Raw genomic sequence first — 21,723 nt, forward strand, 5'->3', positions numbered from 1 at the left:
GTATTTTCAAGCGAACCAACATTGGCAAGGTATGATAGTAACTGTTTATATCTATTACCTGTACTGTCTGTGACTAGGCAAAAATGGCGGAACCACTGTTTATCATTTTCTGTATTTTTCACTATGGTGTGAGTCCTTTGTTGATGTTTATTCACAACAATATACTTAAGCGTGGTCACTGTGTAGCTTCTTTAGTGTGATCAAGACGTTAAGTCGAAACGCGTTGCTGTGCAGACTATATGATTAAACTTGCTCCAAATCATGTGAGGTGTCCGTGGTGATCTTTCTCGAGGAAGGAAGTGTTGGTGTGATATATATATATATATATATATATATATATTACCTACTGGCGGTCGCCAGTAGGTATATATAGTTAGGATTTTTTCTCTATGGGTTTTTTGAAAATTCTATGTCTAATAACTTTGGCGTTTGTGGACGGAATTGGCTGAAATTTTCTGGAAAATGGCACATTTTGTTTCTGAGCAGCCCCTGAAAATTGGGGGGGGGGTTCGTCCAGGGGGGGTCGAGAAAAAAGGGGGGTCCCAAAACGTGTTTTTAACATTGAGTTTTCCATAGGGCGGTTGGCCTCACTTTTAGCCCGAACGGCTGAATGGATTTGCACGAAACTTGGCAAAATTGTAGGGACTGGTAGCCCGATGTGCCTTTTGTAGGTCTCAATATATGTGCTACAGTGGATTTTGAGAAATTAACGTTTAAAAAAAGATATATATCTGTAACAGCGGACCGGGCAGCGCTCCAGGACGCGTACTTTTCGCGCAACGGAGCTTTGTGAAGCGAAGCTGATTGGTTCTCCGGCGTCTGTCAACATTCCAAACAGTCCGTAGCGGCCGCCATCTTGTCTCTCGGTAGGATCGAGAGACAAGAGGAGGCCAAAGCGAAGGGGCAAATGACCATAAGGGGGAATAGTAGATCCTCGCTGACCCCCTAGGTTTGATGTGGAGGTTTTAAAAGGGCCCCGCGGGGCAAAAAAAAAAAATAATAATAATAATCGAACGGCTGAATGGATTTGCATGAAACTTGGCAAAATTGTAGGGACTGGTAGCCCGATGTGCCTTTGCTAGGTCTCAATATATGTGCTTCAGTGGATTTTGAGAAATTAACGTTCAAAAAAAGATATATATCTGTAACAGCGCACCGCTTCGCGTACTTTTCGCGTTACGGAGCTTTGCGAAGCGAAGCTGATTGGCTCTCCGGTGTCTGTAAACATTCCAAACAGTACGTAGCGGCCGCCATCTTGTCTCTCGGTAGGATCGAGAGACAAGAGGAGGCCAAAGCGAAGGGGCAAATGACCATAAGGGGGCATAGCAGATCCTCGCTGACCCCCTAGGTTTGATGTGGAGGTTTTAAAAGGGCCCTGCGGGGCAAAAAAAAATAATAATAATAATAATCGAACGGCTGAATGGATTTGCATGAAACTTGGTAAAATATTAGGGACTGGTAGCCCGATGTGCCTTTGCTAGGTCTCAATATATGTGCTTCAGTGCATTTTGAGAAATTAACGTTCAAAAACAAGATATATATCTGTAACAGCGCTCCGCTTCGCGGAGATAAAATTATATCTGTATTACCTAGCTGTTGCTAACACCAGTTATCGACGGCTAGTAGGAGATAGCGACCATCTTGGGCCCCACTTTGCATGTGAGTGATATTTATCACTAATGACATGCAAAGTGGGCATGCCAAGATGTTAGCGACTGGAAACAGTCGCTAACATCGTTATCTCCTATTATCAACTTTTGGAAATATTCGAGATAAGCGCGAATATCTCCAAAAGCTAGCACCTGCCCTGAGCAGTTCTTAGCCATGTTATCCAATGGGAGGTGGATAACATGGCTAAGAGCATTAGCTCGGTAATGCATGAATATCGCTGAGTTTTCAGCGATATTAATGCATTGCGGTCGTTTTTTATCGTATTTGCGATAAACCTTGATAATAGCAAGGTTTATCTGCGATAATTTCTGACGGTAAAAAAATCTTTGCAATGCATCGTTAGGGATAAATATCGCTTAACTTTGGTAATATGCCCCAACGTCTGTTAACGTTCGATTCGAAGGAAATCAGGAAGTGTTGAAAAACATTGTCTGCGCCATCTTGTCTTTTTTCAAATGCCACACTTTTGTCGTGCACGGCAGCCATTTTAGATGCCTTGACCAGACCCACTCTCTGCACGCTGTCGATCCTTAGCATGGCTCCCCACCCTCGCAAGCATCTCACCCAGGCAGTGGTCACCCCCGCTCTCTGTCTTATGCATGGGTAATAAACCTCCCCCCATCTGCGCTGCTCTTCCCTGAGAATCACACCCTGTGCCCGCCCGACACCTCCCTTTCGCCCTATTCACTACCGCACCCTCTGACACTTCTTTTCCTCTGTGTCCGATTGTCCAGGCCGGTCCTAGGCTATCAGCTAGCCCTGCAGATGTAGTTTATGGCCACAGCTGTAAAGAATCACCCCTCTTCAAAGGAGTTATAATAGTTCAAGGCCCACACTCGATGAGATCCGTCACAGCAGAAGCGTTGCTATTATCTGAAAACCATCCTGTATTGTGATTGGGGAGGGGACCGAGCGTGAAGCGGAAGATTCCAGGGATGACTCTTTGTACATCAAAGTTTTTACAATTATGTGTCACATTAAAAATATATAGCACTCCGACAAAGTAGTAAGATTATAAAACTTTAATAATTTATAAATATATACAAGAAAACAAAAATAGTAATAACATATAAACATTTTTAGGGAAAAACAACGAAGTAGCGGTCGGCTGTGCGAATAGTCCCAACGCAGCACAACGTCCAGATTTCCGGCGTGGGGCGTCGCGGGGGGTGGGTCATCAGTAGCAAACTGTTGTGCGAATAGTTCCAAGGCAGCAGAACGCGCCGAAATCTAGATGACACGAAAGTGATGTCTAGTAAGTTGCCACCCAGCAAATAACGGCGTGGGGCGTCGCGGGGGGTGGGTCATCAGTAGCAAACTGTTGTGCGAATAGTTCCAAGGCAGCAGAACGATGGCACCAAGGTGATGTCCAGTAAGTTGCCGCACTGGTTTTGGTATCCTACAATGCTGCTCCGAATAACGGCGTGGGGCGCCCCGGGGGAGGCGGCGTGAACGGGCCTCTCCAGGTGGAGTGTCATCTGTTGTAGTGGGGTGCCCCTTTACCGTTTCAGTTGCCATTCCGTCCGTTTTTGGTCCACTGTGTCAAAAGCCGCAATTCAGCTGAGTTGCGCCCACTCTTGCGGTGCAGCGATAGGCGGCTGTCACAGGACTCTCAAAATGGCGGCAGGCTCTTTCCTTTTTGGGCCTGGTCCACTGAAATGGCCCTGGGACACCTTGGAAATCGGACGCTTGTCTGCTAGGTCTTGGACCCCATTCTCGAAAGCGTCCCCTCCGCCTTGAGAATTCATCAAAAGTTTTGGGGGCCCCGACTCCTGCAGGCTTCTGGTGGGGAGCGGCTGCCATGATTGCTCGCGGAATGACCACGACGGAGCTACGAGATGGTGGTGCTCTCATGCTGACGCCAGTTTAGTCTGAAACATCCAGAAACAAGGTGGGGCTTTCATCGTTTGGGAAAAAAAAAAAAGTTTTCATCCAATGAAAAGTGTTGTTTTTAGGTCATATGATCAAGCCTTCCATCATTAGGAAACCAAAAGTAAAATGAACCAATGAAAAGTTTTATAAACAAGTCACATGACCTGTTATGCGGCATAGGGTATAAAATGCGTAGAAAATACGTTGGCACGTGAGGCGGCGTCAGTAGCGGACCGATGTGCGAATAGGCCGAAGGCAATACAACGCGCCAAGATCCGGATGGCACCGAGGTGGTGTCCAGCAAGTTGCAGCACTGGTGTGGCCATCCTACAATGCTGAAAGTCGGCGTGGGGCGCCCCGTTGGCCTGTGAGTTTGCGTCAGTAGCGGACCGATGTGCGAATAGGCCGAAGGCAGCACAACGCGCCAAGATCCGGATGGCACCGAGGTGGTGTCTAGTAAGTTGCCGCACTGGTGTGGCCATCCAACAATGCTGAAAGTCGGCGTGGGGCGCCCGGTTGGCCTGTGAGATGGCGTCAGTAGCGGACCGATGTGCGAATAGGCCGAAGGCAGCACAACGCGCCAAGATCCGGATGGCACCGAGGTGGTGTCTAGTAAGTTGTCGCACTTCTGTGGCCTTCCTACAATGTTGAAAGTCGGCGTGGGGCGCCCCGTTGGCCTGTGAGATGCGGTAAGTTGCGGACTGATGTGCGAATGGGGCCAAAGGCAGCGTAACAATATTTTTTGTATGGAAGATACCACTAGGCGTTGAGATTCCAAGATTCGGATGGCACCGAGGTGATGTCTAGCAAGTTGCTGTACTGGTGTGGTCATCCTACAATGCTGAAACTCGGCGTGGGTCGCCCCATTAGCCTGTGAGATGGCGTCAGTAGCGGACCGATGTGCGAATAGGCCGAAGGCAGCACAACGCGCCAAGATCCGGATGTCACCGTGGTGGTTTCATAGTTGAGAGGCACTTCATCTGCAGTGGGGCGCCGAGATCCGGATGGCACCGAGGTGATGTCTAGCAAGTTGCTGTACTGGTGTGGTCATTCTACAATGCTGAAAGTCGGCGTGGGGCGCCCCATTAGCCTGTGAGATGGCGTCAGTAGCGGACTGATGTGCGAATGGGGCCAAAGGCAGCGCAACAATATTTTCTGAAGAGAAGACACCAAAAGGTGCTGACATTCCAAGATCCGGATGGCACCGAGGTGGTGTCTAGCAAGCTATGCAGTTGAGTTGTGTGCGCACTTGCGGCGAATAGGTCGAAGGCAGCATAACAATGTTTTTTGAATAGAAGACACCACAAGGCGTTGAGATTCGGTTACCACCGAGGTGATGTCTAGCAAGTTGCCGCACTGGTGTGGCCATCCTACAATACTGCTCCGAATAACGGCGTGGGGTGCCCGAAGGGGGGGGGAGCCGGCGTGAATGGGCCTTCCTAGGTGGAGGCTCGTCTGCTGTAGTGGGGCGCCCCTTTACCGTTTCAGTTGCCATTCAGCTGAGTTTCGGCTGCTCTTGATGCTACAGCGACAGGCGGCTGCAAGAGGACTCTCAAAATGGCGGCCTGTTCTTTGGATTTGGGCCTGGTCCACTAAAATGGCCCTGGGACACCTTAGAACTCGGACGCTCGATTTTTTTTTCCTTTCCTGTACATGCAAAAAAAGGTAAATGCCCGGTACGTTACACGCTTCATCTGCCACGATGAACTCTCCAGAGGAACCGAAAAAAAATATAGTTGTGGTAACTATACCATGCATCGTCATATGGAGAGGTGGCACCAATTAATTATAGTGCTGCATAAAAGAGAGATTTGGAGGAGAACCCCTGACCTGCTAGTACATTCATCAAAGAAGTGGCACTGAGAGCTTCAGAGGCAAGGGAAACGGTCCCAAATATTTAGAAGAACTTTGGAAAGATTAAAATGACATGTTTAGATTGTGGCAAATTAATTTCATGTGGACAGATGAGTGTTACTCTAATAAATACAGCATATGAACATCATCATAGTCGATGGTTGGTAGAGACATTTTGACTATATCCTGGACCTGCCCGTCCTCGCCCAAAATGGCGCCGGAATAAATGGGACTCGTAACTCCTTGTTGTGTACTGGTTGCAGAACCTTGAAATCACGAGATACGTATGCAGTTTTGAAGTACATGGCGGGCGGGGACGAGAATTGATTGACTATTTCGACATCCCTATTGATATTAAGTTCTGATGTGTTATTGATTACTGTACTGTTGAAAGTTCGAATTAACGTCACCCATGGTACTTGCCCGCAAATGTATATCTAGATAATTTTATTGTAACTGGCCCTGTCGTATTTTAATTATAAAATGTACGTCCACCGATTCCGTAACTGTTAGACACCTTAGTTCTTGCAACCTAATGGCCCGCCCGTTACGTTCCTCTACAGTGTAAATGTCTATTCATCATATACGATTACAGTTTGCTCTGTGGCAGGCCCACGTGGTTATAGGCTCGTATTTGTATAATGACATTTTCACAATAAAGGTTTTTAAAAGAAAACATGGTAGTAGTATATACATTGGTAAAGTTTTTAATAATAGTGACTGTTTTAGAATCATTAAAAGGCAAGTGAAATAAAGCAGACCAATTACATGAAGGGTAAAAGGTATAATACGAAGGAACGCAGTAAAGATAAATGGTCAAGGGCTGTTGTGTTTTCTATTCCTGCAACATAAAGTGATCGATAAGAATCTCATATTCAGGCGTATCGGCGACTAAGACAGCAGGTCGACCCTCTTTTGCTCAACGGCTCCGTCATGGGACGAAGAAACGCTCTTTTTCTCGAAAAAAGAATATATTTTACTTGCAGGACAGTTGTAAAATTTCCGGGAAAGTACATTAGCCTGGAACATTATAACATATATTTAAGAAAAAATAATGTTCGGAAGTAATGAAAAGCGTAATTTTTAGGTCATATGACCAAGCCTTTCATCATTACAATAAGAAAAGTAAAATGAACCAATGAAAAGTTTTATTAACAAGTCACATGACTTGTTATGCTTACGTTACGCGCTGCGCGCCCCGGATGACTTCCGGATGCGCTAACGCGGCGCGTCATATGACGCATTATGCGACAACGCAGGTACAGAATATAGTCAAAATGTCTCCACCAACCAGCGGTCGGAACACAACCCCTTTCAGCAGGCTAAATAGTTCTGTTAAATGGCAACAGAAGGGACAGGCAACAAGAACCATCAGTCAAAGAGGGGAGGGCTAGTTCTTCTCTACCGGGTTACATTGGGGCGCTACCGGAACTGATCGAATTGGTAGTCTACAGTGTTTCTGGATGTTTCAGACTGAAGCTGGGGTTAGCATGAGAGCAGCACCATTTCGTAGCTCCGTCGTGGTCATTCCGCAACCAATCATGGCAGCCGTTCTTTATCGTTATTTTTGGCGGGGTGGGTGGCGGAGCCGAGCTGTTTTGCAGCCATCATTGTGTGGAGTTCAGTTCATCTCACTAGTTTTGTATTTGTCATGAGGGGTTGTTCCTAATGTTTCTATTTTAGCGAGGTCAAAAAGAGATCCCATTAGTGGCCTACTGATTTTGCTCGATTCCTTTTCTTTTTTTTTACACGATTTTTCGTTATCTGCAAAGACTAAACAGAGTATTGCGACTCTGTGTTTGTTTGTAAATAGAGAATGAACCAAAGAGAACTAATTCTAAAACAGTAAATACTTGGATAACAATCAATCAAATGGAGAGAGAAGCAGGCACGACGGATTACAACGGGGGCAAACGCCTGCGTTAACTACCTTTCACTATCTGCAAAGAGAGAGTACTCCTAATAGAAATGAGGGGGGGGGCACCATTCAAAGCAGATCAGTGTGCATAAACACGAAAATGTTTTCACTTACCACGTACTTGACATTCGACAGCTTATGATATTTGCTATTAAAAAACCATTGAAATTCACTGAAAAAACCATAGGTTATAGACCATATATAGTTAGGAATTAGCATTTACAAAACCTTGAAAATTCACTGAAAAAACCATAGGTTATAGACCATATATAGTTAGGAATTAGCATTTAAAAAACCTTATTTTACTCACACAAAACCATTGAAATTCCATATATAGTTAGTTGCACTAACTATATATCGCGCACCCGCAATCCACTGCTGATCATGTCACATATTACATCATTCATGACATGGTCAGTGACATCACTGATGACATCACTGATGACATCTCAAATGACATCACTGATGACATCACTGATGACATCTCATTTGACATCATTCTTGTGCTAATACGATAAACCTCTTCAGACTCTAATATAACCTTAGATACACTCAGTGTATACAGACACTCACACACTGCCACTCATCCATGGAGTTACTCACACACCCAGTCAGTCATGCAAAGAAACAATCTCACCTCCATTTCTTCAACTATACAGTTAAACACACCTTACTTATTGAAACATATACTAACACATATTTACTCTCTTATACAATCCCTGATACAAGTTCACAATGATCGATACAACCACTCACTCATTCAGTGGCTCTCATGCACAGTTATTTATATATGCCAACTCTCACATGTACTGTGTTTTACATATGTACTTACTATGACATGTAGCATTGAGATATCCATTCACTCATCAATACACTCATGCACACAGTCAACTGCCCATGTAGCTGTTTCCACATGCACTCTTGAACTCATACACCTAGTGAATAAACTGCTCACACATCTATGCATAGAGTCACACACCTTCCAGCCACCCCCACACAAACTCAATATCCCATAGAAATACTTGGGCAACCAATTAATAACACATATAGCCTCTCGTATAGCTAATGATCAACACATGCAGCAGTTTACAGAACAACAGACATAATGATGCACAAATTAAGACAGTTTAGTCACTAACCCATGCATTCAGTTAGACACATTTAATCACTCACTCATACAGTCAGTCATGCACCTACTAAATCCTTCATCCAGACACTTATACATCCACTCAAGACATATTTTAACTTTACAGAAAAATACAGTCACTGGATGTTGTCATCAGTGATGTCATCAGTGATGTCATTTGAGATGTCATCAGTGATGTCATCAGTGATGTCACTGACCATGTCATGAATGATGTAATATGTGACATGATCAGCAGTGGATTGCGGGTGCGCGATATATAGTTAGTGCAACTAACTATATATGGAATTTCAATGGTTTTGTGTGAGTAAAATAAGGTTTTTTAAATGCTAATTCCTAACTATATATGGTCTATAACCTATGGTTTTTTCAGTGAATTTTCAAGGTTTTGTAAATGCTAATTCCTAACTATATATGGTCTATAACCTATGGTTTTTTCAGTGAATATATATATATATATATATAAAAAAACTCAAAAAAGTGCCTGCATGCTGAAAAATCATAATGGCTCACTCGATAAACGTTCTGCTCCCATAAATTATTACCCCAGTGGGTTGTGGTACATCAGTCTTCTTTGCACCAGCAGTTTACTCCCCCAAATGCAGCTTCCAGTTCCTTCTCCATAGTGCCGGTTGACACTGCGGCAGGTCTGCAAAGCAGCAGGGCTCTCCACCGCGGTCCAGGCGCAACCGCTAACATCAAACTCAAAAAAGTGCCTGCCGAGGTAAGAGCCCACACCTGGAATTTGAATAGCTGGCAATTTTATTTGGTGGTGCTGTATGCCGAAAAATCATGATGGCTCACTCGATAAAAGTTCTGCTCCCATAAATTATTACCCCAGTGGGTTGTGGTACATCAGTCTTCTTTGCACCAGCAGTTTACTCCCCCAAATGCAGCTTCCAGTTCCTTCTCCATAGTGCCGGTTGACACTGCGGCAGGTCTGCAAAGCAGCAGGGCTCTTCACCGCGGTCCAGGCGGAACCGCTAACATCAAACTCAAAAAAGTGCCTGCTGAGGTAAGAGCCCACACCTGGAATTTGAATAACTGTCAATTTTATTTGGTGGTGCTGTATGCCGAAAAATCATGATGGCTCACTCGATAAAAGTTCTGCTCCCATAAATTATTACCCCAGTGGGTTGTGGTACATCAGTCTTCTTTGCACCAGAAGTTTACTCCCCCAAATGCAGCTTCCAGTTCCTTCTCCATAGTGCCGATGACACTGCGGCAGGTCTGCAAAGCAGCAGGGCTCTTCACCGCGGGCCTGGAGGAACCGCTAACATCAAATTCAAAAAAGTGCCTGCTGAGGTAAGAGCCCACACCTGGAATTTGAATAGCTGGCAATTTTATTTGGTGGTGCTGTATGCCGAAAAATCATGATGGCTCACTCGATAAAAGTTCTGCTCCCATAAATTATTACCCCAGTGGGTTGTGGTACATCAGTCTTCTTTGCACCAGCAGTTTACTTATATTTAAGTTCCTGATCCAAAAAATGGCAAGTTAAAACCTCACAGTGAAATCACCAGAAAGAGAAAAATCAACAGAGACATAGCGGACCCAACTCGGACCCCCAGACTCAACTACCAAGCCAAGAATGCATTTATTTGGTGAGTTTCACACCCCAACCACCCCTCTGAACCTACACGCCTGCATACAAGGCTGCAAACCTTGATATGGTACCTCCCACAAAACCATGAGGCTGTGACTGTGAGATAGGCATCAACGGAGCGCTGCAGAATTCATAGCTACAGGCATCCTGTACTGTACCAGATGTATGTTTAACCAATGAAACAAGTTTGGTTTCATAGCAGAACAGGTCAATTTAAGATAGGCAATTCTCTTGTGAGAGTTACTTCTTTGAAATGGGGGAAAGGCAAACCAAGCATCAACCTCTAACCTTCTGCCTCTAATATCCACTTAAGGGTAAGGCAGAAGAGCAATATCCCTGATCTCCTGTGTTTTGCTGAAACTCTACCATACAAAGATCACAAAATGAAAAGAATGATGGGAAATAAAACTTTGTAGGATCCTACTTTACACTGATTTTTTTTGTTTGAATATATTTTATTAGTTTTCCAGCATTTAAGTCCATTACACGCTTAGTTAGTGTACAAGAGGAAATGATAGACATAATCTGCACATCATCATACCAACTATGCAATACATTTGGTAATACATGGTAAGTTGTTGAGCACACATCACATTGCTTTGATAGGGTTAATGGATAATATAGAACAAGATGGTGATCATTTGTATCCGCAAGCGTGATGTCGTATGGTGTCTTGTGCATTATGGTTTGAGACATGGGGATGAGATGTGATGTGGGGCGGCGTGTTCTTTTGTTTGTGCGCCTACCCCTGATCCCATCTGCTAGTCAGCCTGCGGTGTCTCCCCCAGCGTTAAGTTGCAGTGTGAGGTGATCTTGAGTAGACAGGTGGTTATAACTAATGTTATATTCACAGTTTCATAGCAAACGTGTCAAAGGGGAGAACTGTTTTGACACCCAAACTTAACCAAAAAAGAGAGAACAAGGAAAGGATGATGGCTTAAAAAGGAAAGAGCGAGTGTAAAGGGTTGGTGTGTCGGGAAGAATGCCCATGTGTGTCCGCAGAGGTAAATTTCCAGTTCCGGGGCAAGGGCGCGTGGTGGTCAGGGTCTCTTGTGGGGCAGATCCCCTCCATGGAGGCGACGGGGGGGGGGAGGTGGGAGGGAGGAGCAGTCCGGCAGAGTCCGACGGGCACCGGGGGGCTCAGCGTCACGGCGTTAGGGGTCCTGGGCAGGTGTCATGTCAGGTCTCTGCAGCACCGTCTCGTCATGTAGGTGCGAGATGTGTCTTTCGCCAGTTTGGGCCGATGAGGCGTCAGAGGGGGTATGATGTATGCTGTCTCTGCCATTGCCCAGGTCCTGCCCAGAGGTGGGCACCATTCAAGTGATCCCTTGTTCTAGGCTCGCCTGCTGAAAGGATTTCAGGGTTTCGTCCCAAAGCTGTGCAATGGGGAATTTCCTCAGTCCCGCCGCCTCCTCCCTGCACAGCACAATGCCTTCCGCCCTCGCCCAGTTATCAAAGGAAGCGTACCAATGTTTGGCCTGTGGGGGTTCATTCTTTTTCCACCGCTTAGTGAGCAAGCGTTTGGCTGTGATTAGTCCCAAGTCCCGGAACCTGTCCGGTACCCTGTTCAATCTGGTCCTCTTGTATAGTCCCAGAACGCAAGCCTCCCATGTGTGCGACAGGTCATCGCCAGTGCTCTGCTTCAGCAGAGTGGTCACTGTGTTCCAATATGTTGATATGATGGGGCAGGCCCAAAGCATGTGTAGGAGGTCTGCATCGACCAGGGAGCATCTGGGGCACGCGGTATTAGTGGCCGAGAAGTATGCATTAATCTTGTCTGGTGACAGGTAAGCACGATATAGTATGTAAAATTGTATTGTCTTGAATCGGGAGTTGCGTGGGATGTTGATTGGGCTGGCCAGCACCACTGCCTATTCTTTGTCTGTCCATGCCCTTCCTCTATCCACCGCCCAATTATCTCGTAATTGTTGGGTAGAGTGTTGTGTGTGTGTCAGAAGAGCCTGTGTCAGCCAGTGGACCATGTGTGTGCCATTGCCTATAACATGGAGATATTGTATGAGGTGATGTATCAGCGGTTCTTCGGTTATGTCTCCCCAAGGGCGTGTGAGTGTGTGTGTTATGGACGCATGCAGGAGGAATTGCCCGGCTGGTAGGCCTGTGTCTCTCGCCAGTGCCTCAAAGGGAAGCAATGTGCCGTCCGCGTATAAGTCGCCCAGCGTCTCCACCCCAGCCTGTATTCATCTATCCAGCATTGCCTCTGTCACCTCTCCACCGTATCTGGGGGTGCCCAATAGTGGGAGTGCCGGGGCATAGGGCTTCACCTCACATGTTAATTTTAAGGCGATTAGGAAGCATCTGCGGGCCACAGCCACATGTAGCTGTGTTGGGCAGGGGGCTTTGTTGAGGGGGTGAAACAGCGCACACGTCTGCACATGGGTCAGACCGTGGCGTCTGTAGCAGTATCGTCTTGGTTCCTGTCGCTTAGCCATCCCGTCACCCACTGCATCTGGGCTGCCAGGTAATACAGTTCCAGGTTGGGGACCGCGAGGCCCCCGGCCTCCGTGGGGGCATATAGCTTTGTCAAGGCTGCACGGGGTCTGCCAGTGTTCCAGATGAGATTCCGGAGTAGTTTCTCTAACTCCCGGAATAGCCGAGTTGGAACATATGTTAGGATATTGGCACAATAATATAATAGTCTTGGCAAGACTATCATTTTTGTGAGCGCAATGCGGCTAGGCACGTTCAGAGGGAGTGTCTTCCAAAACTTTATTTGCGCTTGTAGGGATGAGATAGCCCTGACCTGGTTCCCTTCCAGTATGTCTAGCGGGTCTCTGTAAATGTGTATTCCGAGGTACCTGAACGTTGTAGGGTACCAGGTGAGTCTCCCGCCATTGATGTTAATGTCGCATTCCCTTGTTTCTGGGCTGAAGGAGTACGCTCCTGATTTGGCCCAGTTGACTTTGAGTCCCGACATGGACTCAAAGGTCCGAAAGATATCCGATAGGGATTGTGGTATAAGGGTCAGGTCTCTGATGTATAGGAGTAAATCGTCGGCGTAGAGCGAGACCGTGTGCAGGCCATCCGCCAGCGGGATCCCCCATTCCTCTACCCGCGCCCTCAATAATGCTACAAGGTGTTCCATGGCCATCAAGAATAGCAACGGGGACAAGGGACAGCCTTGCCTGGTCCCTCTCCGCACCTGTATTGCGTCCGACAGCAGTCTGCCCGTGCGCACACGCACGGTCGGTCTTTGATAAAGCAGTCTCACCATGTCGATGTAGTCGTCCCCGAGGTCGTATTTCTCCAGCGTTGCCCTTATGTAGGGCCACTCGACAGAGTCAAAGGCCTTCTCGAGGTCCAAGACAAGGCATCCCGATCGGGGCCATTGGTGGGTAGCATAAGTTTGTACCCTAAACAGTCTGCGTATGTTATGGGATGTACTACGCGTGGGTACAAAACCGTTCTGGTCTTGGTGCACTAGGGTTGGGACCAGTGGGGCCAGGTGCTGGGCTAAGGCAGAAGCGAGTATTTTGTAATTGGTATTTAATAGTGCCAGCGGCTGGTAAGAGCCCATTTGTGTGCCATCCCTGCCGGGTTTTAGGAGGGAGATGAGAGTGGCCTCATTCGGCGTGGGGGGAAGAGCGGAGTCGTCAGCGGCAGCTACGTACATTTTTAACAGTTCGGGGATTAGAACATCTGAATAGGCTTTGTAGTATTCAGCCGGTAACCCGTCAGGGCCTGGGGACTTACCATTCGACAATGCGAAAATAACGGTGCGGAGCTCCTCGGTGTGAGTGGCGCCCCTAAGTCATCCTGCTGCTCAGCGGTCAGCTCTGGGACCTGTATGGCCGAGAGATAGTCCGCAATATCGTGGTGGAGACCCGGAGCTGGGAGCGATACAATGCCTGATAGTGGCCCGTGAAGCCACGTGTATTTGAGCCTGTGTATATACCACCTCACCTCCGTCAGTGCATATCGCAGATATAGGCGCCAGGCGGTCTTCCTGCTTGATAAGCCAAGCCAATAGTTTTCCAGGCTTATCACTGAGATGGTGTGTGCGCGCCGAGTGGGCCGTGTAATTGACATGGCATAGCCGTTCCAGTAGTCGTGCGTGCTCTGTACGTGCTGTGAGCAGTGGTCCATCTGCGCCCCCTATTGCCTCTTGTTCCCGCCGGAGTAAGTCGGCCTCTATGTGTGCTAGGTCCCTCTCTAGCTGTTTCTGTATGTGCCCCTGTGTGCCTAGACCGTGTCCCCAGATTACAGCCTTAAAGGCGTCCCATATCCTACTTGACACTGATTGAATGAAAACTCTGCAATATTCCACAAAAATGTCCAGAAACCCCAGGTTCAAGTGTATCCATTTTAATTACCTGCACTAAGCCTTTCTCTCCCCCAAGTGCACATGAAGCATGTACAACAGAGATCTCTGCCCATGTGCCAAACCCCCACCAGAGATGTGTTCCACATGAAGTAGGAATGTCCCTTGATTAGTGAATACCGGAATAAACTAGTGCCTCTGATACTAGACGCAACTCGAGTCCTGCCCATTGAGGCACTTGTTAGATCTAGGAATTACAGCTGTGCAAACAAGTTTATTGGCCTTGCATTTATCCTAGCTAAGAGGAGAATGACCATGTCTTAGAAAGCATCAGCTGCACCTCCTGCACATCTACGGCTGAAGGGTCTACAAAGACGGGCAATTGCTGGAAAGGATACACACAATACATTGTAAAGACAAACAGAGGGCAGAATTGAGTCTAACACAATATCTTGCTAGCCTTACCCAACAAGAATAATGAAAGGCTCCACAAGGACCTGAATACATGGTAAGCCAAGGCTATGATCAAAGTGTACAGCGTGGGAAACATGCTGCCGCGTACTATTCAGTGCATCGCACTGATAAATGACAATAACATTTGGGACATCCTGAATTGTGTATGGAGACAACCACCCGACATACTGTTCTGTTGGGAGGAGGTGCTACATAACAACCACCAATAGATATGCATCACTAGACTAAGATTAATGCATTTCTTAAAGTTTGTTGGTTGTGTTCTGTTGTACTCTAATTGATGATCTTAAATATTTCCACAATGTAATGAGCACCACTCGACATTGAACAGTCCACACTCATAAAGCTTATAAAGAGTAGTGTAAAAAATGTCTCATACTCAAACCATAGTCACTTGTTATTATTAGACATTTCAGAGTCTCAGCGAGGAGTATTTCATTGACCCAGGTTTCATTTTCTTTATAGTCAGCATCACAACACGAATGAGGACCGCGTGTGGGATTTCACCTGCAAGTACACCTTCAGCGGATCAACATCATGTCACTGGAGCCCCTATGTCAACAACTTTGATGAGGAGTTCACCTACACCTGCCCTTTTGGATCTGTCATCAGTGGCTTTGACAGCTATCATGACAACAGGCCTCAGGACAGGAGGTAATGCCACCCACAAAGTAGAAAGCCAGCCTTGCTATGCAACTCCGCTATGACAACAACTCTTTAAACCATTGCCATCAATCTAATGCCACATGAAACCTCTCAACAATCGCAGCCTCTGTAGAACCAGCGGTTCCATTGACCATTCTAAACCAAGCACAAACCATCTCAGACTGACTAGTCACATACACTATTACCAAGAGAAATCAAACCGTTGCCACCAGCCGCCTGATAAGGACCCACACTAACCACAGTCAAGCTACACTTGCCTCTTATTTTAGTGTTGCCACTAAAAACCTGATATTTCACATGAATCCACCACCACATAGGGCACAACTATCCTCAGTAACACAGCACCACACAAAATATCCTTTCCCACTGACTACCTGCTGCCCAGGCTCATCCATTCCCACTTTCTCACTGCCATGAACACTCCTGCAGTGCTGCAGTGCTGCAGTGCTGCCATATTCACCTATAAACACCGAGCTACCAATCTAGTGGTTTGGCATTATCATGTAGTATTTGAAAACAAAAAATACATGATGATCATGGGCCGGCCTTGCATTTCTACATGGTGCTTCTCCCTATATATGCTTCAGTGTGTTAATGCATTAGATGGTTTTTAAATGCTGCACAGATTGCTATATCAAAGAAAGCAGAACCCCTGCCACATCAGATATTACCATCCCAATGGGTGAGATGCTTAGGATGGTAATCCTAGCCATTCTGACATCCAGCTAATGCAAACTTCCTAAATCTTCACACATACCAACTGGTCATAAAAACATAAACTGCTCCAGACAGTCACTAACAGAAACAACCTTTAGACGTGCTTCTATATAAAAGTTGTACCAAGTACACACATGGTCAACACTCACTGCTACACTAAACAAAATCTGTTTCCACATCTTCACTTTTGCACTAAACCAACCCTGCTAAATAGCCAAGCAAAGATGCTAAATCAAACTGTCTCCCATCTATGATCACAATGAATGTAGTCCTTTTAGTGGTAGAAACCCACTACCTTCCACAAACCAACTAAGTATACTAGCATGTTGCCAAGCCAGTACCAAGCATACCAATGGAATCCCTACAATAGCAGCACTAACTATGACAACAAATCCATGGCTAAATCACTTCTTTCTATGTTTAAATCCCTTGTCAATCCATACTGCCTAGCAGAAACATTCACATGTAACCGATACATGATACATCAAACTGATCTGTCCACGTAGACAAACTACCACCTGTAAGAAAACATGTCTAAAAGGCACACGAGCTATGCGAAAGGTAAAATTTCTCGAGGCTATAACCCAATGTATCTGGACCACCGGGGAACACATCTTGCCACCGACACACATTTATTTTATACAACCTTACGGCAAACCATCCTAAACAACTTAAACAACTGTACCCAAACACTCGAGATATTGACCACTGTAGGACTTCAGCTTAGTAAATTACCTTTTCTACATTAATTGAGGCATTTCCATGTATACAAATTACACCTTTAAAAACCTATTTTACCAAATTTAAATGTTTTACACCAATGTGGTCCTTTATAAGCTATAAAAAAACAAATCTGGGTTATCAATTTCAATTAAAAAAATCAGTAAAATGAATTAAATATATATATATATATATATATATGTATATATATATATATATATATATATATATATATATATATATATATATATATATATATATATATAGCCACCTCAAGTTAACCCGAATTAACATAATATGTGTCTATGTACTTGAGAGTATGTGTTCTATAAGGATGTGAGGTTAATATGTACATAAAAAAACATACAACACTAAATGTATGTTTATGCTTCAAATATTTATGCATGTCAGTATAGGCAGGTAACATATGTTCACAAGTCTCTCTATACTTAACATTATGCTTCTTTGTAAAATAAAACATGTATGCCGGATTATGTATATATAATTATAGAATAGGGATCTCTTCATGCGTTTTAGAAGCATATACCAATACAGTTAGATGTTGACAAATAGAAAATATCCATGTATCCCCTGCTGTCGGGGCGGAGAAGTCTGCACTTAAAAAGACAGGCCAGGTGTATCTTTTTATGTGCTGAGTCTCCGCATGAGCACAGAGTCTCCCAGTCCAACTATTAGTAAAATTAAACTCATAGTTTGTGAATACCAAAAAATGACTAAACTTATTTAAAAGTGTACATTTCTCTACAGGAATCAGGGCCTAAATCTTTCGTTAATGAACTTTCTTGCCCCTTTCTCACAATTCCCTAACCCTGTTCTTGGGTATCTCTTCTACCTCCTCTCCCCTCTTAACTTGGCCCCAGTACAATTTTGAACATTTCCCAATATTCACAACTTCTGCCATATTGTTTCCTAGGTGGAAAGTTTACTGCTGCATTCAGAAGTCAGACATGACCAGTGACTGCCAGTGGACTAATTATGTCAATGACTTTGATGCATATTTCAATTGGCAAGTGCCCAATGGAAGATACCTTGTGGGAGTCTCCAGTTACCACAGCAACAACAGAGAGTAAGTCCTGACAGTATTTTATGAGCTATTGTAGCCACTGGTTCGAGATTTTGTTGCTGATTGGTTGCATGCCGAGTAAAATATTTTAGACTGGTACATCCTTAGTTAATGCTCTGTTTACTGTTTCCACCTAATCTATTTTCTATTGGTCTATAAAGTGATCAACATTTTTTTGACATTGGCATTTCTTCTTTTTAATGTATTATACTCCACAAAAAAATATTTTCCTGACTCGACTTTTAATTTCCAGACACTAGAAGACTCTTAACTGGTGAAGCCTTCTCATTGTCCCTGTCGGACTGACCCAAATGTTTGTCAATTTCTTTAACACTGGGCAAAGCCCCCGGCCCTTGGTCCCTCCCCCTGCCCCGTCAACTCTGTGAAAAGCCTCGGCGTCATTATTTCTAGTGACCTTTCTTTGAGGCCCCAAATTAATGCCGTTACATCGGCCTGCTTCTTTCACCTTCGTAGAATTGGGAAAATCCGAAGGTACTTATCCCCGGAGGCTCTCATTCTAGTCATTATGGCCCTGGTCACCTCACGTATTGATTATGCCAACTGTCTGTACGTGGGGATCCCTGCATACCACCTTCATCGGCTCCAGTTGGTGCAAAACCAGGCAGCCAGACTGGTCTCTCAACAGCCCAAATTCCAACACGTCACTCCTCTGTTGAAAAGACTCCACTGGCTCCCGGTAGTGCACCGCTGTACTTTCAAAATGGGATGCACTGTCTTTAAATCTCTTTCCACTTCTGTCCCTGCCTTTATTTCTCTTAGCCTTCACCCTCACGTTCCTTCACGACACCTTAGGTCTTCTGCCCATAATCTCTTGATCACTCCCAGGTTTAAACGCAAGAAACATGGGGGCGCTTGCTTTTCTTTTCTTGCTCCTGCAACCTGGAACTCCCTTCCCCTCTCAATTCGGCTCACCCCAGACTACATCACCTTTCGCAAACTCCTGAAGACTCATTTGTTCCATCTTGCCTACGATTAGCCTCTTCACCCCCCTGTGTCTCCCCCTCACTTGTCTTTGAGCGCCATGAAACCAATTGGTGTCCGTGCGTGGTATCAAGCATCTTTAACATAACATAACATAACATAACAAAGCACCACGCTATGCTCGCTTAGTTTGCGAAGTTTCCGCAACTTCGCACTACGCAAATTGTACGTAGCACAGTGCAAACCCACGTAGCGTAGCGTAGTGTAGTGTAGCGGTCATTTTTTGTTTGCTCGTGGTCCTCAACGTCAAGTTGGCAACCGCGAGCAAGGAAAATGACATCCCGGCAAGACTTTTTCCTCGTTCGCGATCAGCAACATCAAGTTGCCGATTGCGAGCGTGGAAAATAAAACTCCCGGCAAGATTCTCAACACGGGGAGGTCAGGTTTCTCATGGCGAATGGTCGCGTATGGTCGTGGCCGCTCGCAATAAGAAGCTACCAGTCTGCGTTGAGAAAGCTGCAGATCGAGTAAAAATCTACTCGAGCGGCAGAAAACTACAGCTCGCACTGTGCAAGATGCCGTTTTCAATGATTGCACAGTGCCGGATGCTTGTCCGCACTGTGCAATCATAGAAAACGACATCTTGCATTGTGCGAACAGGGTTCTACGCAGTTCGCGTAGTGCTACACGTAGCTCGCGAAGTGCACTTCGCGTAGCTACGCGTATCGCTACTGCGCAAACTACGCCCAGGGTTAAATTTCTTCCTGCTGATGTGCATGTCCTCTGACATTCTGATAAACAGTAGTGCCTAAGGGTCCCATCCTCACTGAAGAGATACCCTGGGGCTCTTGGATGATACCAGAGGTTGGGTCCCTATGTATGTGAGGTGTTGAGGGGACTTGATCCATGCTGCTAAACATGCTGGTTCTGTTTGCACTGCTCTGTTGTTATGTTTTTTTTGGGGGGGGGGGTGAGAAGTCTAGTTAATTGGTGATAGTACCAGATTTTAATGAATAGTTGTCATTTTAAGATGTCAAGAAAGCCAATGAATGATGATAGACACAAATATGCTAACAATACTGTAGGTAAATGCCTCATTTTGTGCGGTCACCCCTATTATTTCTGGACTGGTGCTGCTGTTTTGTTTATTGTGTGTCCTGGGGCACAGCGAACCAGGCCCCAGTGCATGTACTCCCACCCCAAGAGACATATCGAAATTGGCTACACACAGTTTAACATCACTGACGTCATTGAAATTATGAAAAATCTATGTGTTTCAAAAAGAGAAGGTGAAGCAAATGTATTCATGAAGCAAGTGGAGAGTCGCCGACTCCTCTAAACTTCTATTGCACCTTTCTCTTACCCGTCCCCTGCTCCCCAACGATTCAAGCACCGACGAGCTTCGGGGACATGTTTCTGACTGGCTCACTACAGCCAGCGATATTTTTGCCCCTTTAACTAAGTTCCCCCGATCCCGACACCGTCACTCCCACAAATGGTTCACCCCTCACCTCAAGACCCTGCAGTTGGAACTCCGCCGATCTGAGCGCAGGTGGAGGAGAGATTACTGCCTGTCTAGCAGAAGTGTATATGTGGCTGCGCGTAGTAGGTATAAAACAGCTATTTTCGCTGCCAAAAAAGCTTACGCCTCAGACAAAATCTTATCTGCCCCCTGCAAGTCCAAGGAGATTTTTAAAGTCCTCAACAAATTTACTTCCGACCCCAGGACACTTCCGACTCAGGCCCCTACACAGGAATCTTGTAACGCGCTGAGCACTTTCTTTGTTCAAAAAATTGCTTTGATCAAAGACACCACTCCGACTATCCCCCCCGGCGTGGGCTCCGTCTCTCCCCCCCACAATGCTCTTTCTTTTATGCTGTTCCCCCCCTTAGACTCTACCGCCCTCGCCACACTGGCCACCCGTGTTAAATCTGGATCTCCAGACGACTGTTGTCCCCCTACCATACTACGAGACATCTGCCATTCTTTACCCGACTGTATCCTTCCCCTGCTGAATTCTTCTCTTTCGTCCGGTACGGTACCCCGCTCCTTCAAGGAGGCCGTGCTGGTGCCTCTACTGAAGAAGCCTGGGGCTGATCCCGCCGCTCCGGCGAACTACCGTCCCATTTCTCTCTTGCCTTTCTTCTCTAAAATCTTGGAAGCCCATGCCACCGCCTGTCTCTCACAGTTCATCGAGAGCTCCAACTTTCTTGAGGCCAATCAGGCCGGCTTCAGACCCGGCCACTCTACGGAGACTGTGATCTTGGCTGTGTTGGATGCCTTGAGAGACGGCGCTGACAAGGGTACCCCCCAGGCCTTGGTTTTACTAGATCTGTCGGCCGCCTTCGACACGGTGGACCACAACATCCTCCTCCACCGTGTCGAGCAAGCTGGCATCCAGGGCCTGGCGCTGGCATGGGTCAAATCCTTCCTGACCGGGAGGTCTCAGACCCTCAGCCTGGGAACTCTCAGAGCTCCTAGGGAGCACTTGCCCTGTGGGGTCCCTCAGGGCTCCTCCCTATCCCCCCTCCTCTTCAATCTTTATCTTCGACCCCTTCTTTTTTCTCTGAGGCAGTGGGACGTCACCGTCTTCAACTACGCGGACGACCTGCAACTCATCTTTCCTCTTGACTCCCCTTCTGCTATTCCCAACTTCCAGGCAGTTATGTCCCACATCCTACAGTGGATGTGTCAAAACCAGCTCAAATTGAATCCCGTAAAGACGGAGCTTCTTCTTCCTGGCAAGAGCTCTACCTACTGGGGTCCGCATTTTTG

The 21,723-nt window shown here is 46.0% G+C and overlaps 1 protein-coding gene across 1 annotated transcript in view; it reads left to right on the plus strand.

The window, feature by feature from the left end:
- The window catches only part of LOC144769386 (hemagglutinin/amebocyte aggregation factor-like), a 133,318-nt gene that overhangs the window by 89,974 nt on the left and 21,621 nt on the right, over positions 1–21,723 (plus strand). Inside the window, exons 3-4 of the mRNA XM_078653445.1 lie at positions 15,284–15,472; positions 17,856–18,008. Coding sequence (XP_078509571.1) covers positions 15,284–15,472; positions 17,856–18,008 — 342 coding nt within the window. The remainder of the gene's footprint in view (positions 1–15,283; positions 15,473–17,855; positions 18,009–21,723) is intronic.

This window comes from Lissotriton helveticus, chromosome 1_1 (assembly GCF_964261635.1).
Source record: "Lissotriton helveticus chromosome 1_1, aLisHel1.1, whole genome shotgun sequence".
NCBI classification, from domain to species: domain Eukaryota; kingdom Metazoa; phylum Chordata; class Amphibia; order Caudata; family Salamandridae; genus Lissotriton; species Lissotriton helveticus.